Source organism: Cynara cardunculus, assembly GCF_001531365.2.
Source record: "Cynara cardunculus var. scolymus isolate 2C chromosome LG 15, CcrdV1, whole genome shotgun sequence".
Classification (NCBI taxonomy): domain Eukaryota; kingdom Viridiplantae; phylum Streptophyta; class Magnoliopsida; order Asterales; family Asteraceae; genus Cynara; species Cynara cardunculus.
This window is the reverse complement of record NC_037542.1, coordinates 11,853,437-11,872,394: the sequence shown is the minus strand read 5'-3', so window position 1 is coordinate 11,872,394 and position 18,958 is coordinate 11,853,437. Positions and strand designations below refer to the sequence as shown.

The 18,958-nt window shown below is 36.1% G+C and overlaps 3 protein-coding genes across 3 annotated transcripts; 1 reads left to right on the top strand and 2 right to left on the bottom strand.

Annotated features, from left to right (window-relative positions):
- The first annotated feature begins 29 nt into the window (after positions 1-29).
- Positions 30-2,930, top strand: LOC112528326 (protein NUCLEAR FUSION DEFECTIVE 6, chloroplastic/mitochondrial-like). Its single transcript, XM_025139337.1, has 3 exons — positions 30-193; positions 267-388; positions 2,673-2,930. The coding sequence occupies exons 1-3, from the start codon at positions 54-56 to the stop codon at positions 2,678-2,680; spliced, it is 270 nt and encodes an 89-aa protein (XP_024995105.1). The 5' UTR covers positions 30-53; the 3' UTR covers positions 2,681-2,930.
- Positions 2,931-3,087: 157 nt separating this feature from the next.
- On the bottom strand, positions 3,088-6,208 carry LOC112528306 (reticulon-like protein B17). The gene is made up of 8 exons (XM_025139307.1): positions 5,727-6,208; positions 5,488-5,644; positions 5,326-5,400; positions 5,096-5,237; positions 4,943-5,012; positions 4,801-4,866; positions 3,489-3,611; positions 3,088-3,228 (listed from the first exon to the last, which is right to left on the bottom strand). The coding sequence occupies exons 1-8, from the start codon at positions 6,184-6,186 to the stop codon at positions 3,098-3,100; spliced, it is 1,224 nt and encodes a 407-aa protein (XP_024995075.1). The 5' UTR covers positions 6,187-6,208; the 3' UTR covers positions 3,088-3,097.
- A 1,185-nt stretch (positions 6,209-7,393) lies between these two features.
- Positions 7,394-16,946, bottom strand: LOC112527364 (probable aminotransferase TAT2). Its single transcript, XM_025137968.1, has 7 exons — positions 16,676-16,946; positions 14,814-15,153; positions 14,492-14,710; positions 13,626-13,685; positions 8,318-8,473; positions 8,146-8,239; positions 7,394-7,687 (listed from the first exon to the last, which is right to left on the bottom strand). Exons 1-7 carry the CDS (start codon positions 16,936-16,938, stop codon positions 7,569-7,571), a joined length of 1,251 nt encoding a protein of 416 aa, XP_024993736.1. The 5' UTR covers positions 16,939-16,946; the 3' UTR covers positions 7,394-7,568.
- Between the last annotated feature and the right edge of the window lie 2,012 nt (positions 16,947-18,958).

Here is an 18,958-nt window from a genome sequence, read left to right as displayed (position 1 = left end):
GATTCCCATACTTGGCCGTCGGCCGATCAAATTTCAAAAATTAGTAAACATCAATGGCCGCCGGTTCTGCCGCTGTTAGGTCGTTTATACGGTCAACTTCCGTCCGTAGCGCCGCCGCCAGACTCTCCTCCGGCGTCAAAACCTCCCCCATTCGGTTGTCAGCTACAAAACCTTCTTCTCATCGCATCTTCAGGTGTAGTATAAATCACACATACACATGACAACCATTTGCATTTGATTAATAGCTTTCGTTGCTAATGTTTAAGGTGTCCAGTTGAATTGAGCGTGTGTTTGGAAACGGTGCAACCTTTTCAAGCAGTTACTTCTTCGGCCTTGATGAATTCCATGCTCATTCTTTCTCGTCGCAGCTACGGTTGGCTTCCTGAAGGTAATTAAAATACCACTATTCTAATAATAATATTTTGGTGAATAAAATTGATATGATGATATACATGTTCATGAGTTTTGTGTTTTCCGGTTGTCGCTGTAATCTTCTGTCATTGACTGATTGTTGTCTTTTCTTTTACCATGGGATGGGACATTTTGCCCATTTCTTTAGGAAGTTATGTTTCTTTCAAATTCAAAATTGATATGGACTTCATCTCAATGTTAGCACCAACATTGTTTAGATTTAGTTAAGAACTCGAACCGCCAACTCCGTTCACTGCCTTCTCTCCAGAACTCCAGTTTGGTTTAAATTTAGTTATTTATTAGGGTTTATTACTCTTGACTTTTTAAAATCAAACTTAACCTCTTGTTTCTGGGATATAGCTTAACTTGTTCTGTAACATGACTTTTTTTACTTAAAACCATATTTATTCGGATGTTCTTATTGTTTTTTTAAACTTTAATGTAGTATCATTGTCAAAAACCGTGCAGCCGAATGTAGCCTGAGAACTTAGATGCTGTTTTCAGTCCTTTCTTGTACTTCAAAAATTTGTAGCATTGATGTGTTTGAGGCAACCCATGAATTAGCATAGCATCAGAGTTCTGTTTTCTTCAAGTTCTGGAATGCGCAGCTTATCAAGAAAATACAGGACGCCTTCCCTGTTCTCCTGGATTAGAATATGTGACTTGAGTATGGAATACCTCGTCCTAACTGGTTAGGAATCTCTTTATGGTAACCACGAACTTCTCTAGATGTTATTTTGTGTCACGCTACCGAACCATGGAAATAATCTTTCAATAATGCATGTAAAAGACTGTTCAAAGGCTTATGGCGAATCCCTCATAGAAGCAAGAACCTTGGCACACCATGATCACTGTTTTTTTCTTTTTGCTTGAGAAGTAAATATTGACTCTGATGTAAATTGGTCGTAATTGGTGGTTTTCTATTGAATTGAATTGAAGAAATGGAATTACACGGCTTTTGAGAGGCCGGCTCTCTCCCTCTGAGCTTGCGCCCTTTTACAACTCACAAAACAGAATGAAAGCTAATCTAACAAACTCCCCACTATAAAGGAGCTGTTTCCATTATTCTATTGAGGAGGCTCTCTCCCTCTGAGCTTGYGCCCTTTTACAACTCACAAAACAGAATGAAAGCTAATYTAACAAACTCCCCACTATAAAGRARYTGTTTCCATTATTYTATTGAGGAATTRCCAAACTACCCTCCTCTTATTTACATCTAAAGTAAACTCAACTACTTAGACTTTCTTTTGTACGTAAAGTCAACTACTTAGACTTTCTTTTGTACGTAAAGTGAATAGTAGGCTTATCAGACTCCTGCCTCTTCTTCTCCCTCCTCCCCAGAAGAAAATTCCCATTTCAGAAAAAAAAAACACAGTATTTGGTGTTTAACTGTTCCATGAAACACTGCATCCCTTCATTTACTCTTTTGCATGGATGAGTACTTCTTTTGTCTTCTTGTAGGCACTGACTGAACTCAGAAAAGATCAAGAAACAAAAGATGGATGACTTGGGAGTTGTATATGTTTTGAAGCATTAGATCACTAGGAAATAGGAATGGATGAATGGTTATGTCCACATAGGCATCAGTTACTTGGGCAATAAGGAAACATATATTTAACAGATTATAAAATTTCACTACATGATGTCGTGTTGCATGCTTAACTTTCAAGCATCTGTTACTGATCATGGCGTGCTTGGCTATTACATTTCCAATACAAAATTAAGATCATCTAGAAGCTTAATGTGTGTGTATTTCTATCCTATGATTATGGGCTTCTGTAATTGCTCTTTTTCTCTTGGTCAAGGTGATTAGCATCTCATTTTACATATGTCCCCTCTCCTGAAAAAAAAGTTGCACTCTGACTTTGACATCCAATAGACTGCGATTCAATAATATGGATTTTCTTCTAATTTCAAGAAAATATTTGATAGCTACATTTAACATTATGACAAAAACTCCAAACAGAAAGTATTGGTGTCAAACTCGTAACAAGATCCATTCAATCATCAATCTAGGAAGTTGAATGTTTGAAAACTTGCGGCAGATTAGCTACTAGATTTATTTGTACAGCAGGCAGTCAAAGTGCAATTGTATCATGTATGATTTGCATGACTGATGACGAAAACGCGTTAAATGATTGCTTATATATAGTCTACACAGTCTTGTAACTATATTTCATGAAAACCAATATTGTTTTTGGTCTTTTTGAAGTATTTATCTGATGAGTGTGTTGTTTTGTGGTACTTGACTTTGTTTATAGGTTCATGAGAATACCATTCTTCTGATAAAGGTTGAAGAAGAATGCAATGAAATATGAAGTGGATTTGAGGGAGTTGAAGACATATATTAGTGGTGGTTTCTATTTATGGACATATATTTTCATGTTGTACTAGTGTGTTATGTTGGTGGGTTGGGTAATAAGGTTGTATAAGATTTTAGAGACAGTTATTTGAGAGTTTTGTCCACCAACAAATGATATTTGTGGTGAAATCAATTATGCGAGCAGAAAGTTTGACTATCGGCAATCCCAACTGCTCCCACATGGCAACCAGCCCTCACCTTGCAATTTGTTTTAGTTACATGTTTAAAAGACAAAAATAAGTAGCGAAACTATTGATTTTATTTTGTATAAAAAATTATATTTTTATTTTACATAGGAATACAAATTTAGTGATACAAACTTCTCTAGTCAACCTTTGTACTTTCAACCAGAGTCAACGCCTTCTCTTGGTGTTGTTGACTTACCTCCTCCTCTGCTTCAAGTTTCCATGGCATCCGTTGCCTATGCCATCGAAACATCACCAAACATATGAACGCTGCATCCACACACAAACAAACCCCACCGCATCAACAACTATTCAATTCAATTAAGTGTTTACATTTCTATTTTAGTTTGTCTGTTCCGCTTTCAAAAATAAGTTTCCATTTTTCATCCCACCCTTGATTATGAGATAGAGAAAGTTTATGTCTCTATTATCAAGAGTAAAAATGTCAGTTAGTTATTTAAAAAGTGTAATAATTACATATTTCATTATAGAAATGTATATTTTGAGATAGAGAGAATTAAACAAACTACCTGCAAAAATGCGGGTTTTGAGCGATGTGAGATTCCAAAATGCGGTGACGGCTGATGCTGCAACTATTTTCTTGTGAGAACAACCTCCCCATGCTTCTAGTGTCCTCAACTTCACATGTTCACCTGTATCCAAATGCATTAAGTTGTCTGTGTCTATTAAGCTAATTTGTTTGTTTGTGAAGTTGTTATATATGGGGAGTGTGACACCGGTAATAAACACTTTGAAGTGTTTGGATAAACAATTTATACCAGTGTCAAACCGGTAATAAGGAGTTTTTGAAGAAGTTAAACCCTTCTGATTTATAATACGTTGATAAGTGCTTTTATAGAAAAACATAAATTGTTTCAAATAAGCAATCTCAAACACCCCTTAAAGAGATGTTTTTTATTTATAAACTGAGTAAATTACGTTTTTCATCCCTGTGGTTGTTAAAAATTGCTGATTTCGTCCCTGTGGTTTAAAATTTTTGATTTTCATCTCTATGGTTTATAATTCATTTCTATTTTCGTCCATGAGTCCAAAACAATACTTCTAAGTACGAAAGACTAAAATAGAAATGAATTGTAAACCATAGGTATGAAAAAAAACAATAGATTTTGAATCATAAGGATAAAAGGGTAATAAATTATAAAATATAGAGATGAAAATTTTAATTTCAAAACCACAAAGACAAACTAATTAATTGAGATATTGATGAAAATGTTGAGGGTTCATCTAAATATTTATGGAAGACTACCGATTTCATTTATTATGATTAACATTATATATTATAAAACAACCAACATATTCATGGAAGCAAATAGTCATTAGACTAGATAGACGATTGAAATTGGTTTATATGATTTGTACTAATGGTTAGATTCATAAATGAAACCACCACTATATTATATTATCTAACCGGAATCCAATATAATGTGATGACCGTCAGAACTTTTGCTTTCAGAAATTATTTCACATGATTATTTTTCATCAAAGACTAATATTTAATGCATTGATTTAACATATATTTATTTCGTATGTGTTCTGTTTACCATGTAAAACTTTTTTTCTAAGTATTTTTTGTTTCATAACCATACAAAAAGTTTAAGATTGTGAAACAAATATAATATTAATCACCGGTTCCTAGGATTCTCACAATTTCGTAGTTTCTCAAATGACGAGGCCCCTATATAAATTATCGTGTAATGAATGAATGTCGAAGGATGTAAAAACATCCGTTCTCTTGACACGTTAAACCGAATCAATTTAGTTTGATTTGGTTATCGTTTAATGTACGAATCACAAAATAAGTCTGGTTCCGCTTTATCTTACCTTTCTTGCGTATCTGAGTCGAGTACAACGAGTAGAGTTTTGGGCCGGTAAAGCCGATAAAGAACCCTGAAAGATGCATACACGAAAGGTAAGCTTTCACCATCGATCAATACATTATGAATCGAGTCGAAAATGGTCTTACCGAGTGCAAAAAGTCTCTTGAATGTTACTATATGACCGTATTCGGATCCAAGAAGCAACAATGGTGCTACCTGAAAGCATACACACCATGATCTTAGAGCAATATTGTAAAGTGTAAATTGAGGTAAAAGAATCAATTTGGTTATGGATTTACTTTGAGGGTCATGGATGGTTCGCCCGAAAACAGATCTCTAGCTTTCGAAATCGCAAAATTTGCTGCCGGAAGTACAACTCTAGCAGCTCGCAAAACGTCTTCTTCTTTAAGCTTAAGTTCTCTCTTGCTTTCAATGCCGTTCCTGTAAGTTTTTGACTCGAAAAAGTTACGGAAAAACTGAAGATCGTGTGTCGAGATTATATGTTTTCGACATAAAGAACGTCGCTGACCTTTGAGCAATCGTATTCGAGAAGAACGAAACCCCCAAACAGACAAGACCCAGTTGAGATATCAAAGAGAGCATGCTGTAAACGAAGATCGAACCAGTGTTGAGCCGAGAACATCGGTCGAAAATTCGTAAGAATCGAAAGAGGGAAAGAAAGATGACTTACCTAAAGCTAATACCAGTTGCGAAACAGGAAGATAGGAAACAAAGTGATCCGAACCCGAACCAAAGTGATGATTTTGCTACATCATTCCACATTATCAGGTCGTTTACCATTAATCCAATTTGATCGAAATCATACCCATAATCATCGTTGTTTCCTTCTGCAAAATCAGAACAAAAATGGTGAAAAAGATTGAAGGTGAAAGAATCCAAGAACAGAATGGAAGGTGATCTTTTTGTTACTTGGGGATGGAATCGAAATCGATTTATCCTTCTTTGATCTACCACTATGTCTCCTTTTCTTGACCTTATTGTTGGCAACAACCAAATCATCAACACAAATCAGATATTTATCTTTATCTTCTCGAATCTCTTGCTCCACTCGCCTTCTCGATCTTCTGGTGGTTCTGGGTGAACCCACATTGGCAAAACGGTTCTTGCACCGTCGGCGAGATCCCTGTTGGTCGGAGATTTCTTCGGCGACGTCAAGACGGGTTTTGGATCTCTTTGCAGGGGAAGGAGAGAGGAGGAGGAGGTCGTGGAGGTTTTGGGGTTTTGGAGAGTTGGGGGAGTAAGAGACTAAATCAAGAGAGAGAACTGGCGGTGGTTCTTGGGCGGTGGTTCGAGCGAGACGTGATGCAGATTTGGTTTGGGATGGAGGGTTTGATCGGTGGCCGGTGGTGTAGGGCGGAGGTGAATCCATTGATTTGGTGGGAATTGAAAGTGTGGGTTTGGTAATGGTGGTGATATATAGAAAAAGAGTGGTTTTGTTGCAGATAGCCGTTGGGAGGTATGTATTTGAAATATATAGATGATGATGATGATGAAGATGGGGTATGGGAGTTTGTGCATTAGACAGACATCAACGGTAAGAAACCTTTGACAAAAGTTGCCATTTTAGAGGTGAGTGTTGTGGGGTCTATGTCATTGTCACCCATTTCCTTTTTATTTTTTAGTATCTACGTATTTAGGGTTGTTATTTGCACCATCACCTACAAAAAACGAAGTTAAAAAAGACTTACTGATAACATTAAATGACTTAAATTCAAAGCACGGTTGTTAGCAATTCAACGAGTTTAGTGTGACTTACAATTTATTCGATTAATTGTACATGACTGTTTGATAGTGGTTTAGAAATTTTGAACATGTATGTTATACTTTCTATCTTCTTCTCCTTCTAAGTTTAAAGAATTCTTCTCTCTCTTTCTTATTTTTATCTGTTTTAAAGAAAAGTTTAGTATAGCTGTTGAACAAACTTTTTTCAAATCTTCATTTAAAAAAAATAACGAGCTTTTGGAGATGTTCTTTTAACGATATAAAAAGTGGTTTATTCGGGGGTTTATGTAGAAAGTCAACTTTATTCAAACATGTCTCCTGCAATTGAAAAACACGCTCCCTTCATCTTATGAAAAAACCCTCCCGTCCTATATATACATATTAATCCACACAATCAGGCTTTATCCATACGAATATTTAATGGAAAACCAACTAAACAGCCACTCAGAGTAGAAAGATCGAATAACTGAAAAGATTCATTAGTTTAATAAAGTAGATTTGATTCAAGAGCTTGAATAATATATAAATAACCATCAAAACTATGTTCGATAAAAAGTATTTAATTCAAAACTCGATTACTTTAATTCAGATCCGCTTGTTTGTTTTATGTTCTTTGTGTTGTGAGCGTGCAAGGAGGAGGGAGGATGATGGACGGCAATGAACGTTCTCGTTGGAGGCGCGTCTTTTGTTTAGCGGGCGTTCACAAAGGGTCGGATAAAAAAATGAGCTTGGGAGCATTTGGTTTGATAGAATGTTTTTTAGGGATCTTATAAACCATACCAATTTTGATTGAATAAGCCATTTTCAAATAGATATCCATATCTATGGATATCGAACTCCCTTTGTCACATTGTTCATAAAATCCATGTTGACAAGTTAATGAGCTTTTTTATTATTTATGATACATTCAGACGCAGGGTTTCTGGACCATAGCCCAGTTTAGCTATTTATGATGCATCCATGTCTACAAAGAATGCTCTTTGGGACCCTGCAAAAGATTTTACAGTTCAAACTGGCAAATAGACATCTCTATTGCTTGTTTGCATGCCTCATGCAAAATGCTTTAATCCTTGCGAGCCCCTCTTCAAGAGCCGATGGTTCGATAGCAAATGTTACACGAATCCAATTCTTCAGTCCCAACACGAACCCTGCAATGCATCAATCATACATGATCAACACTATGTTATATATACGCTTATAATAGATTTCTGCATCAAAATGAGGTCGTGTTTGACTTTAGAGGTCAATAATTTAGATGATTACTTGGAGGTGGCCCAGAAAATTTTGATGACCTAACTGAAGTTTTCAACGGATTCACATGAACATATACTTATGGGTGCTAAACATGTGAAAAAAAGTCGAAATAAATTTGAAATACACTATATTTGACAAAGAAAGTCAACACATATCTCCCTTCCAAAACGGCAAAACCGAACTAGTTTTTTTCTTTTTAAGTATATAATATTTATATTAGGAAAAACTTATGAACACTCTTCACCACCTTTAGTGAGGCTTGAAACCTTAACCTCCAATGAGGTTTGGATCTAGCAATAACACGGATGCCATTGGGAAATTTGACCCTCCGGCAAAAATTGAACCAGCTTACCAGGCAGGAGGAGGACAGATTCCTCTTTAGCAAGTTTTGAGCAGAAGTCCATATCATCATTTATTCCTTGCAGTTGTGAGAAGTCTAATTTCACCTGCAATAAACATCTGCAAAGTCAAATACCTACAAGATTCATGGTTGGAAACTGGAATACACACACATATACATATACCATTAAAAAGAGAGATCCTTGAGGCTTTTGTAGGCACGTAAAGCATGGAATATCCTTAAGCCATTTGTAACACATATCAGCATCTTCTTGCAGTATGTTGATGGTCTGGACAAAGAAATCATCTGTCGTGTTCTCAAGAATTTGAGGAACGGCTGCCTGATCCCATAAATCACAATATTCAAGTGTCAATGAAAGCAACAAAAGGGTTCAAGGTAGCCAAAAGCAGAGTCCAAATAATGCAGTGTATACATAATGTATTTTGTGCATAGACCAGTGACTAAACAACTAATGATCACCACATTTGATCTGAAAATCCAAGGCAAGGAATGTCATATGACAAGTGATCACTTCTTCAATCCTGTTTTTCCTAAAACAAAAGTATTCTCTCCTTCCCAAAATAAATGCATTAATTTTCTCTGTTTCAACGCCCTCCATCAGCAACATTTTACCTTTTTCAGGTGAGCCATCTTCAACTCAAACAACTGATCTCCCCTCTTTACAGCTTTCTTGGTCCCTCTAATTGTCCGGCCTTGTCCACAGTGGATCTCTGGGTGGCATCTGACACCGGTTGTCAATAGGCCTCCCTTCGTCGTGGATCTACTGCTAGTTTCACCCGTCCAAATCACTGACGGCTCTCTTGGAGGTATTTGGAGTCTTTTGTTTCTGTGTTCCTTCTGGTGTTTGCCTCTGTTTTGTGGTCAAACGTTATGTTGCAAGAGATGAAGATGTTTTTGGGGTTTGCTTAAAGAGCCATCAATTTCAGGACTCAGCTGGAAGCTTGGCCGTGGCATATGGTCCATGTTAGGGCATCAACTCGTTTCAATGGAGTACAAGCAAACCATTCAATGTTAGTTTGACCCTTTCTATGTGACTATATAGCTATGTTCAAGCTCAATTTCAGTTACGGGTTGAATTGGATCTCTGATGGACTAGATAACGAGAGCTGAATGTTGGCAATTGTAGCTTGATCGCTTGATCTTTTATTTGTTTGTTTTGCAAGCCACGGAGTCTTGAAAGGTGTACACTTTACATGTTTTTTTAGCCAGTGTGTTGGTGTTCCTCGTGTGTTTTACAGAAACAGCTTCTCTATTCTTTTGACTAGAGCAAAGGACTGTGTACATCTTATCCCCTCCCCTCCGAGATCTGTGCATAGAATGCCGCTGCGGAGCAGCCACGAAATACCATGATAGATGAATAATATGTTAGAATAATCTGCTTTTTTGTGGCCGTAAGGCATCTAAACTAACACTACTTGACATATGGTATATTTACTAAGTGCACCCTTAATTATGCCTTAATGACATCTAACCTAACTAACTAACCAAAATAGGGGTTTCAGGTTTGGTCATTTTATTGGAGATGCCAAAAAGAACAAGAGATAAGAAATTCCTATCCATCTAACGGCAGAACTTGTGAAGCCTCTCCATCGGATTATTAGGATCATCACAAGAATATTGAATCATCCTAATGCATGGCTTCATCGTCTAATCTGAACCCTAAATCACCGATATTGTCAAGTAAGTTTTACTTTCATGTTCTTGTTGTTAGAAAAATTAATTGATGATCATGAGATGAACACCGTCAAATGTTTAATTTGATCGTAATATCCCAAATGTCAGTTTCGACAGGAGTCATTTAGTTAAATGACATTAAATGAGTTTTCATTTAGGAGCATGACCTTTTAATCCTTTTAACTCAGTAACGCTCAAATGACCTGGTGTATAACATTTTACCCCTGTAAAATCTTGAAAAAACACTAGAGGGTTAGTTTGTAGAAGTAACTTCCATAGAGGTCATTTAACTAAATAGCCAGTTTGGGGCAGTAGGAATAGACTCATGTAGGAGATTTTAGGTATATAATCTTAAATGAGATTTTAATTAAATCCATGACCTTCTCATGAGTATAGACCCATTTTTTCTTATATAGGCCAGAGGTCATGAATTTAAATTAAAACTCATTTAAGGTTATTTACCTAAATGAGTATAGCAGAGTATTCAGTGTCACACTTAGTGAGTACCAGGAGGACACAAAGATGTAGCAAAAACACCCCAATTTTTTGAATCAGGAAGAATTGGCTCTCTCTTGTACAATACCAGTATGGCAACAGAAAACTAAGCTTTGCTTTGGATGATCTGTTTCATTGAGAGGTTTTGCACCTTTAGGGAAAAATTTGTTATTGTGAATCATACAAACTTACAACCCAGTACTCAACATTGGGATTGAAGAACAAAAACATCACTTGCTTGAAGAAATGGAATATCCTCCAGCGACCATGGGGCTTTAATCCATGGAAAAGTTGAGTATGTAAGGCCTACTAAGAGAATCTTGGAACACCAGAACAAGATCTCTGGCCATAATGATGTTTGTAAAAGACTGCTATGTAGGTCATATAGAGACCATCTAGGTTGACAAACATTTGTAGTCTCTTCCTTAACAAGAAAACTAGGTGAATGATTATTCCTCCTCAATAAAGCCACCAGGAAATGCATTCTTGGTGTCATCCTTCCTATTAACTGGGTGAATGGAAGGATAGAAATGGTAATCTCGTAGATTCATCGACCGCTCAAGCATGGAGATATTAGAGAAGAACAAGTGAAAGTTAATCGGCAGCACCTGGTGTGGTTTAGCCATAGAATTCCACAACTTTTTTATTCTTTGGCTAGCAATCAAGGAGAAGCTAGAATGCAGGACAAAATGAGAGGGTAGAACCCCCAACTTGACAAAAAGTGTCTCCTATGCAATGATGACCAGAAGATCCAGGCACACCACTTTTTTTTGAAGGGTGTCCCAGGCTATGCCTGGACTAATCCCGGCAAATTGAGACTGTAAGAGATCAGCCCTGATAAACTCAGTGGCCACAATTGTTGTGCACACCACTTCTTCCCATTTCCACAACCCTCTTCTGTATGGAAGAGTGTGAAATCAGCAGTTGCGTACTTCAAGTCAAGAGGCAAGGGGAAATCTATTGGAAGGATCATCAATAGATAAATTCTTACGACAGTGGTCTATTTCATATGGCAAGAAGAAATGGGAGAATTTCTTATCACGATCCAAGGATAGTTGAAGCGGTGGTAGAGGTTATTCCTCAGCATGTATGACAGTGATTAAAGAGTTAATGACAAGGGATAACGTAAGAAAACGACAAGTTGATTTTCCATGGAATTTTCCAATCACTTTCATCAGGTACAGTCCATAGGTCGCCGCCTTGTGTTTATAGAGCATGGAGTCTGGTCCACAATTCTTTTTTTGGTTTCGGATGTATCCTCCTCTTAGACTTCAGTCTGGGAGTTTTTGGTAAAGGGAGTACTCTGAAACTAATTTCTTCTTTGATCAACAAATTATTTCCAGAGGCTAAGCTGCCTTTCTCAGAAAAATGCATTCTTGATGGTTTACATAATCATGTCAACTACCTAAAATAACTTTGCATTAGCAGGTTGGCTCAATGAGTTAAATATTGCTGGCATATTTTCTTTGTTGAATGTTACAAGACTTTTATTTGTATGTGTGTGTGACGGCATGGATACAAAATCATGTATACACACTATCGAAATCATACATATAGATGTCAATCTGAAGTATACATGCCCAATAGACTGTCACATTACTGTCAAAGAACTTCACAACATACCGATTAAGCTTTTAAGTTCATGACCAGGTCTTTTGTAAATTTACCATTCAGATGAACAATTAAAAAAAAGCAATAATTGGAAGTACAAGACCAAAGACTGAAGATTCCTGAAATGAACTAGTGTCATGTATCTATATGCAAAAAAAAATTATGTCTTCCAATTTTAGAGATTATATCATGGTTGCATGGATTTATGTCCTTCCAAACATTATCACATGTTTCCTCTGATAAGGATGTTGCATTCCATCATTCTTCATCTGCATGATTAGACAATTGATCTATTCATGAAATGAATTGCCATATTGATTGATGTATTTCATGAGGTCGTTGTTAATCAGATTCTGAATCAAGATAAAACTTTGGCCAAAATCGAGGTTCTAAGACAAACATCAAGAGCATTTTTTTTCTTTTTTTATAATATGTACATATGATTATTAGGGAATTTACAAGAACATTTCTTGGAAGGTTACCTTCCTGCTTGAAATGTTTGATCAGGGTTCCCTTCCGAGGATGTGTTTTAGGGTTTGTTTGGAATGCTTGAAATGTGATTTAGGCTTTTGGAACCTAAGGGCCTTAAAAACTTGAAGGGAAACCAGAAATACTAACTCCACCTAGCAATCTAGATTATACAAACATATAGGAGACTACTGCAGACATAGTAATTGCTTGCTAAATAAGAGAATCCTGTTCTCTGTACCTTGATTGGACTATCAAATTTCAAAACCTAGAACTTCACCTACTTTCATCTTCCTTAAGAAGACAATTATACCCTTCCATCTGGCAAATTTTTGCCTTGTATGTTTCAATGTTTTTGCGCCCTCTTAACTACACAACTGATTCTTACCGTTTTTGTAACTCGAAAGGAAAAAACACCTACTAAAATCAGCAAATGAAACTAGCATGGTACAACCCTTTATGCATAGAAAATACAATTTTTTTGCATCACATATTACTCTTTAACCTTCCAAGAATTGAACTATTAAAAAATTGCATTATTTGTTGGGTATTCCAGAGTTTTAGATCTTAAATTATTATGTTATAAACAACACTTTGTGCATAAAGCATTTGCATGACAAAAACTAAAGAAGAAAGCAGTAAAGTAACATGGACGAACAAATCATAATTTAGGAAAAATAATCTTGTTGTGCAATAGAGTTGGGGTCCTGGTTAAACAGACTTGACATACTACTGTCAAGATTGAATTAGGTCATGATGGGGAAGTGCTTCTGAACCTAGCTTCTGCTAACGGGATGCAACCGAAGCAAGATTACAACCGAATAAGGGTTAAAATATTTCCACACGTGTGTTATGGAAGGAGAAGTCTCGAAAAACTTCCTGTAAGTTTTCATCTGTATTTCCTGTGCCAACACTTGTGAAATACCCCATAAAAGTTGCAGGTACTACTTATACATATTTGATTCAGCCTATACTCCATGATTGCTTTCTTTAATTTCATGAAGGTATGTCGATATTGTGATTTGTGAAGTTACTATCATCACTCTAATGATACTTATAGTTTTCAAGCATGTTAACAGAAAACTGTTCATGCAAAGATATCAACCTTGAAGATGAAGCAGAACATGCTAAACATTTTCCTATAATCGTATTGTAAACAAAATCTTTAAGGAACATGGCTGAATTGTTTCAAGAAAAATCCTTTTAACTTTTAAGTTGCATACCTGTATGAATGTTGCAGCCTCTGTATTGGTAATAAGAGATCTCTTGATGCACTCAACAACCTGAAGGCAAAGTATAACTTTCTGTTATGTGATAAAGTACAGCCACAATTGTCTTTCAAATGTAAGTTGAGAAGAACCAGGTAGATGTGGAATTAACTATAGCATCCGGCTTACCATAAAATAATCATGGAAGAACTATTTATAACTAGTTTATTATGTAAAAAAAAGACGGAAATGAGCAGAACTTCAAAGTTTAAGTCCCTATATCTTCAAATAATTTCAGAAATATTGGAATAAACCGGATAATACAATAAAATAGTCCTGCACTTGCAATCAAGAGCTCTCCCCCTCCCCCACCATCCACCCCCAGCTTTCTTGTTTTCTACATGGGGTTAGGAGGGTAGGATCAAATAGAATGTGCAGAACTGAGCTATGAAATTGAATTAAAAAACAAAAACCATCCATTCTGTCATCGTCCATGCATTAACTAGAAGTCAAAATGTTCCTGGACTCAAAATATGAGATCAATATTGACTTGTGTGGTCAAACTGACACCCTTAAGGTAGTCCGCATTCGGGGTAGAAGAAATGAAAAGAGCAAAATCTAGGTAGTTCACTACGATATTTAGTTTTAATCTTCATAGGTAATCATATATATTAAAATGAAGAGTGGTCAATTCCACCATATAAGAAAAGTGAAAGACTCTTTTGCCCAGAATTGACGTCATATCAATATCTTTGGATCTAATTATATGTTTCTGCTACATCCTAATTATCATTTCATTTTGTACGGTTTTGGACTCAACATACATCTACAGAGAAATTTGGATCTCTATAAAGAAATTAGCAAGGAAAGAGAAGACATACCCCATGTTCTTCAAAAATGCCATCAGGATCACTTCTAGCTATCCAACCAAGCCTCCATCCGGGAACTAGCCATCTTTTTGATAGAGTTCCAAGGGTTAGAACAGGTGCAAGATTGCCAAAGACCCCCATTGACACATAGGAGTTACTTCCGAAAGTCAAATGGGCATATGCTTCATCTGCTATCACTAGTATTCCCATCCTTCTAGCAGTCTCAGCGATCTTTAAAAACATAAATAATTGAAACTAAGATAAAGGCAAAATATAGAAGAAAAGAAGACATAACTTCATAAGAGCAACCAAAAATACATACTAATTTGCACACCTTTTGTAAATGATCGCGTGTGAATACATTGCCACAAGGATTCCCAGGATTGATAATGACCATAGCAACAGTTTTATCATCCACCAATGTTTCAAGCCCATTCAAGTCAACCTCCCAATCTTTTTCTTGAAGAAGGTCAAAGTGGCGGACTTCAAGATGATTAAGAACGGCATGCGCTTCATATACTGGATAGCCAGGTCTAGGAAGCAAAATGTTTGCACCTGGACGGCTCAGTGCAGATAATACAACTTCAATTGCTTGCTTAGCACCGAGTGTCACATACACATCATCAGGTGATAGTTTATAAGGTAGGTTGCGAGAAAGGTACTCAGCTATGGACCTGTTGTCATATAAAATACATAATTATAGGGCTGTGTGCAACTTATCTTTGGTAACTGCAGATTGTAGTTTCTCTTGAGTGATTTATTCATACAATTTAGATGTAAGGTTGCTTCAAACTCAAGTCATATCAGCCAATCAATTTTTCCCACCTTATTGTCAGTGATGGATTTAGCATGCTTATTAGGGTCGCAGTTAAAGAGCTCAAAGAAAGAAACATGTGTAGTTTTCATAAAAAAAACTTATCAATCTCCAACAGATTAAAAGGATGGACACTATTATTGATATCATCCAGAGCCCAAAAAAGCATAACCTTTCATGACCTTTCAAAAATCTTTCAACAAAAATAATGCAAATCCTTTACAAATTCGACAACACGAATCCGTAAATCATTCAACAATAAAATAAAATCAAAATCACGGACCCAGTAATCCTAGGCAGAGGTATGATCTGGGGTACGCATACCTTGCCTCTACGCCTTGGGGTAGAGAGGGAAACCTATTATGAGAGCTATTTTGCCAGTTTCTTGTATGGGTTTGAATACAAGTAAATAAATTCACCATTTGGTGAGTGAATAAAACAAAAAAGAAAAGAGAATACTTCTTCAGATAATAGACAAAGACAACATTAGGCCTTTACACATTACTGCCCATGCTTAGGCCCCTACCCTGTAAACCCTTGCACTTCAAGACTCGAGCCAACATTCTCAGGCTTGCATGTCATGAACATTTGCCACTAAATGGAATCCTTTTCGTGCTATTACTATTTCCATATATAGTATTAGAAAGTTAAGGGTGGGTCTGGAGCCCCTTTGCCTTACTCAATAGTTCATGCCTGCCTATAATAACTAATACCCTTCGTCTAAAACATCAGTAGAATCATTGTTGTTTCCTTTGTTATGGGCACCTAAAATGCATATGCTTCTTTAAATGGAGCAAGAAGCCAAGACCTACATTAAAGTGGTTTGTACTATGCACTATGAACTTGTACCTGAGCTCCAGCAAGGACGGTAACAAATTCTGCTACGCCAATACAATCTTTAGAAAGAATTTCCTCAATTTGTTTACTATGAATGTACCCTTTAAAGGAAACGTTAGGATTTCTCTGTTTAATCATTTCTCACTGTTCAAGTCCATGTCTAGATGGATGCAAATTCACATCAGAACAAATACTTGAGTTTCTAGGTCAAGTCAGACTTCAATTTGTTAAAAGTATTTTCTTAATATTTTTGAGAAACTATGGATAAACTTTATATTATTCAGCCCAGCAATGCATATCCAGGTCAAACAACGATATGAATTTCTATATATGATCACAAGATTCAACAAACACTGGACTAAGCATGGTATAGAAACACCGCAGTCAGGAGTTGTACAAAATATAAATCGAATTAAACTTTTATTTGTGCTCCGATTCAATAGTCAAATTACCGAACTTACTGCAAAAGGGAGTAACAAGCATTAGAAACAGCAAAACAGGAAAGGATAGGCAGGCAGAAATAAAAAACAGTAAATGAAAAGTACCTTCTTGCTTGTAGAGCACCACCTTTAGGTGCATAACCATTGAATTTAGCAGATCGTAGAGCATCGACAACAGCATCTTCTGCAACTTGAGTGGTTCGAAAGCACGAAAAGGATGAAGGATCTCCATGGCTGAGAGGAATAATTGGCCTTCCATCACTTCGATCAAGGTTTCTGTTGACATCATCAAGAACACGTTTGATTGAAAAGGTTGCTGCAGTTCTCAAATTCCTATTCTCTCTGAACTTCCACTCCTTCGTTCCCATTTGGAAAAAACTTCAATCAAATCTCTCTTGCACTTCCTTTTTATACATTATCCCAAATCTTAATTTAATTTTTTTTCTTTTTAATTTAATTCATAACAAGAATATATAATTTAAAGGAAAGAAATTTTACTTCACTTTTCTAATATATAAAAATAATGATAATTAGATACAAATTACAATAAATAAAATAGAACAAATAAAAATTACTAGTTTCTTAATACTATTATAACCATTAGGGGTACTTGGTTCACAAAATGTAATTTGATGAAATTATAATTTATCAAATAAAATTTGACTTTGAAGGAATTATAATGAAATTTGCCCACATGATAATTGATTGGTAAAAATTGTAATGAAATCTCTCAAAAAAATTTGAAAAATCTCCCAACCACCACAACTTTTACTATTGTATCTATTTGTTTGATCTTCTTCTCCACAAGCCACGCATATGCGGACTCAATTTCTTTTTATATATTTATACACACACACACACACCATGCACAGATGCTTCTAAGCTTTTTAGACTCAATCATCGATTACCCAAACTTTTCTGGGTCCATTTTGCGTTGAATGTCATTTTTGCTTCTAAGACCGCCTGATCCTCTTTCGAGACCGTGGTCGTACATGGCCAGATGGCTTTTTAGCTGGCCCGTAGTCGACTGTTTTCAAACGGTGTAGACCCCTCTGTTTATCGTTTACTCCCGTATTGATTAGTTTAGCTACCGTGATTGCATTAGCTGGTATCCAACTTTATTCCATACACTGTCAAAACTTAATATCTCCGAACGTGATTTTCGATCAACCTCTTAAATAAATTTGCCATTTATATGCATGAACTCAAAACTCATCATTTTCGAAATTGAAGCATCTTACGACCTTTGAATAAAACGAGACTTGAGATTACAATCCCCAACTCATTAATCTATGATTTTAATAAGAAAGTTACAAGCTTAAACAAGAGATATATATGTATCGTACATTCACTTGATTATACATTAGCTTCCCACCTCTTTTGAAGCTCTCTGTCGTCTACCTTACTTCTTTGAAAATATAGATGGGGAAGAACTAGTATTTATACTCCCCTCCCCCCCTTTCCCCTACGTCATTGATTGTTATAAAAATGGAGGTAATATACATACCTTCCATATACCCCTCCATTTCCTTTCTCAATTTCCATACCATGGGGTAAGGTGGGGGTGAGTGACAGTTGTAATATCGACAATAATGGTGTTGTGGTGGGGGTTAGGTTAGGGGTCTAACAGTAACAGTAGTAACATGGTCGTAGTAGGGATGTGCAGTGAGTGACCGAGGGGTAGATGGGTGTGATAACAACAGTAGTGGCATGATTATTAGTGGTGGGGTAGGGTGGGGGTGATTAGTAGTGGGGGGTTAGGGGTGGGGCATGACGAACAATAATAGCATGGTCATGGTGGGTGGTGATTGAATTCAATTCATTCCATTATACCAATGAATGATGAATTCATTAATATGTGAAATTCAATGGAATTTGAAGGATTTCATCCATTTCAAGAAATGAACCAAACAAAGTAATTGGCATTTGGTCAAAGAAATTTATCATTCCAATTTTATCAAATTCCTTCGAATTTCGCAAACCAAACGACCCCTTAATTTTTTAAATAACAATGATATACATAAATAAGGATAATGATAATTGAAATACAAGAACTAAAACAGAAAAATACAATAAAAAATAGGCAAAATAAAATCCAAAAATAAAATTTAGTGGTTATTTTAAAAGTTATAACAAAAATGTTGGCCCCACTGTTAAATCGTTGCGTATGTATCATGTGGTCCATGAGCGAGTAAACTACATTCTCGGTGCCTCTTATCTGCTAGAAATATGTATAATTGTATATTCTTCATATGTTTCGTCTATCATATTGACCATCTTTATAGTTCGATTAACAATCATCAAAGTTTTAAATGGCCTGATATGACCGTGAGGTCAAATCTCAAGCTTTATAAATTGGAGAATCAATCTACTTGCAGAAGCTGAAGT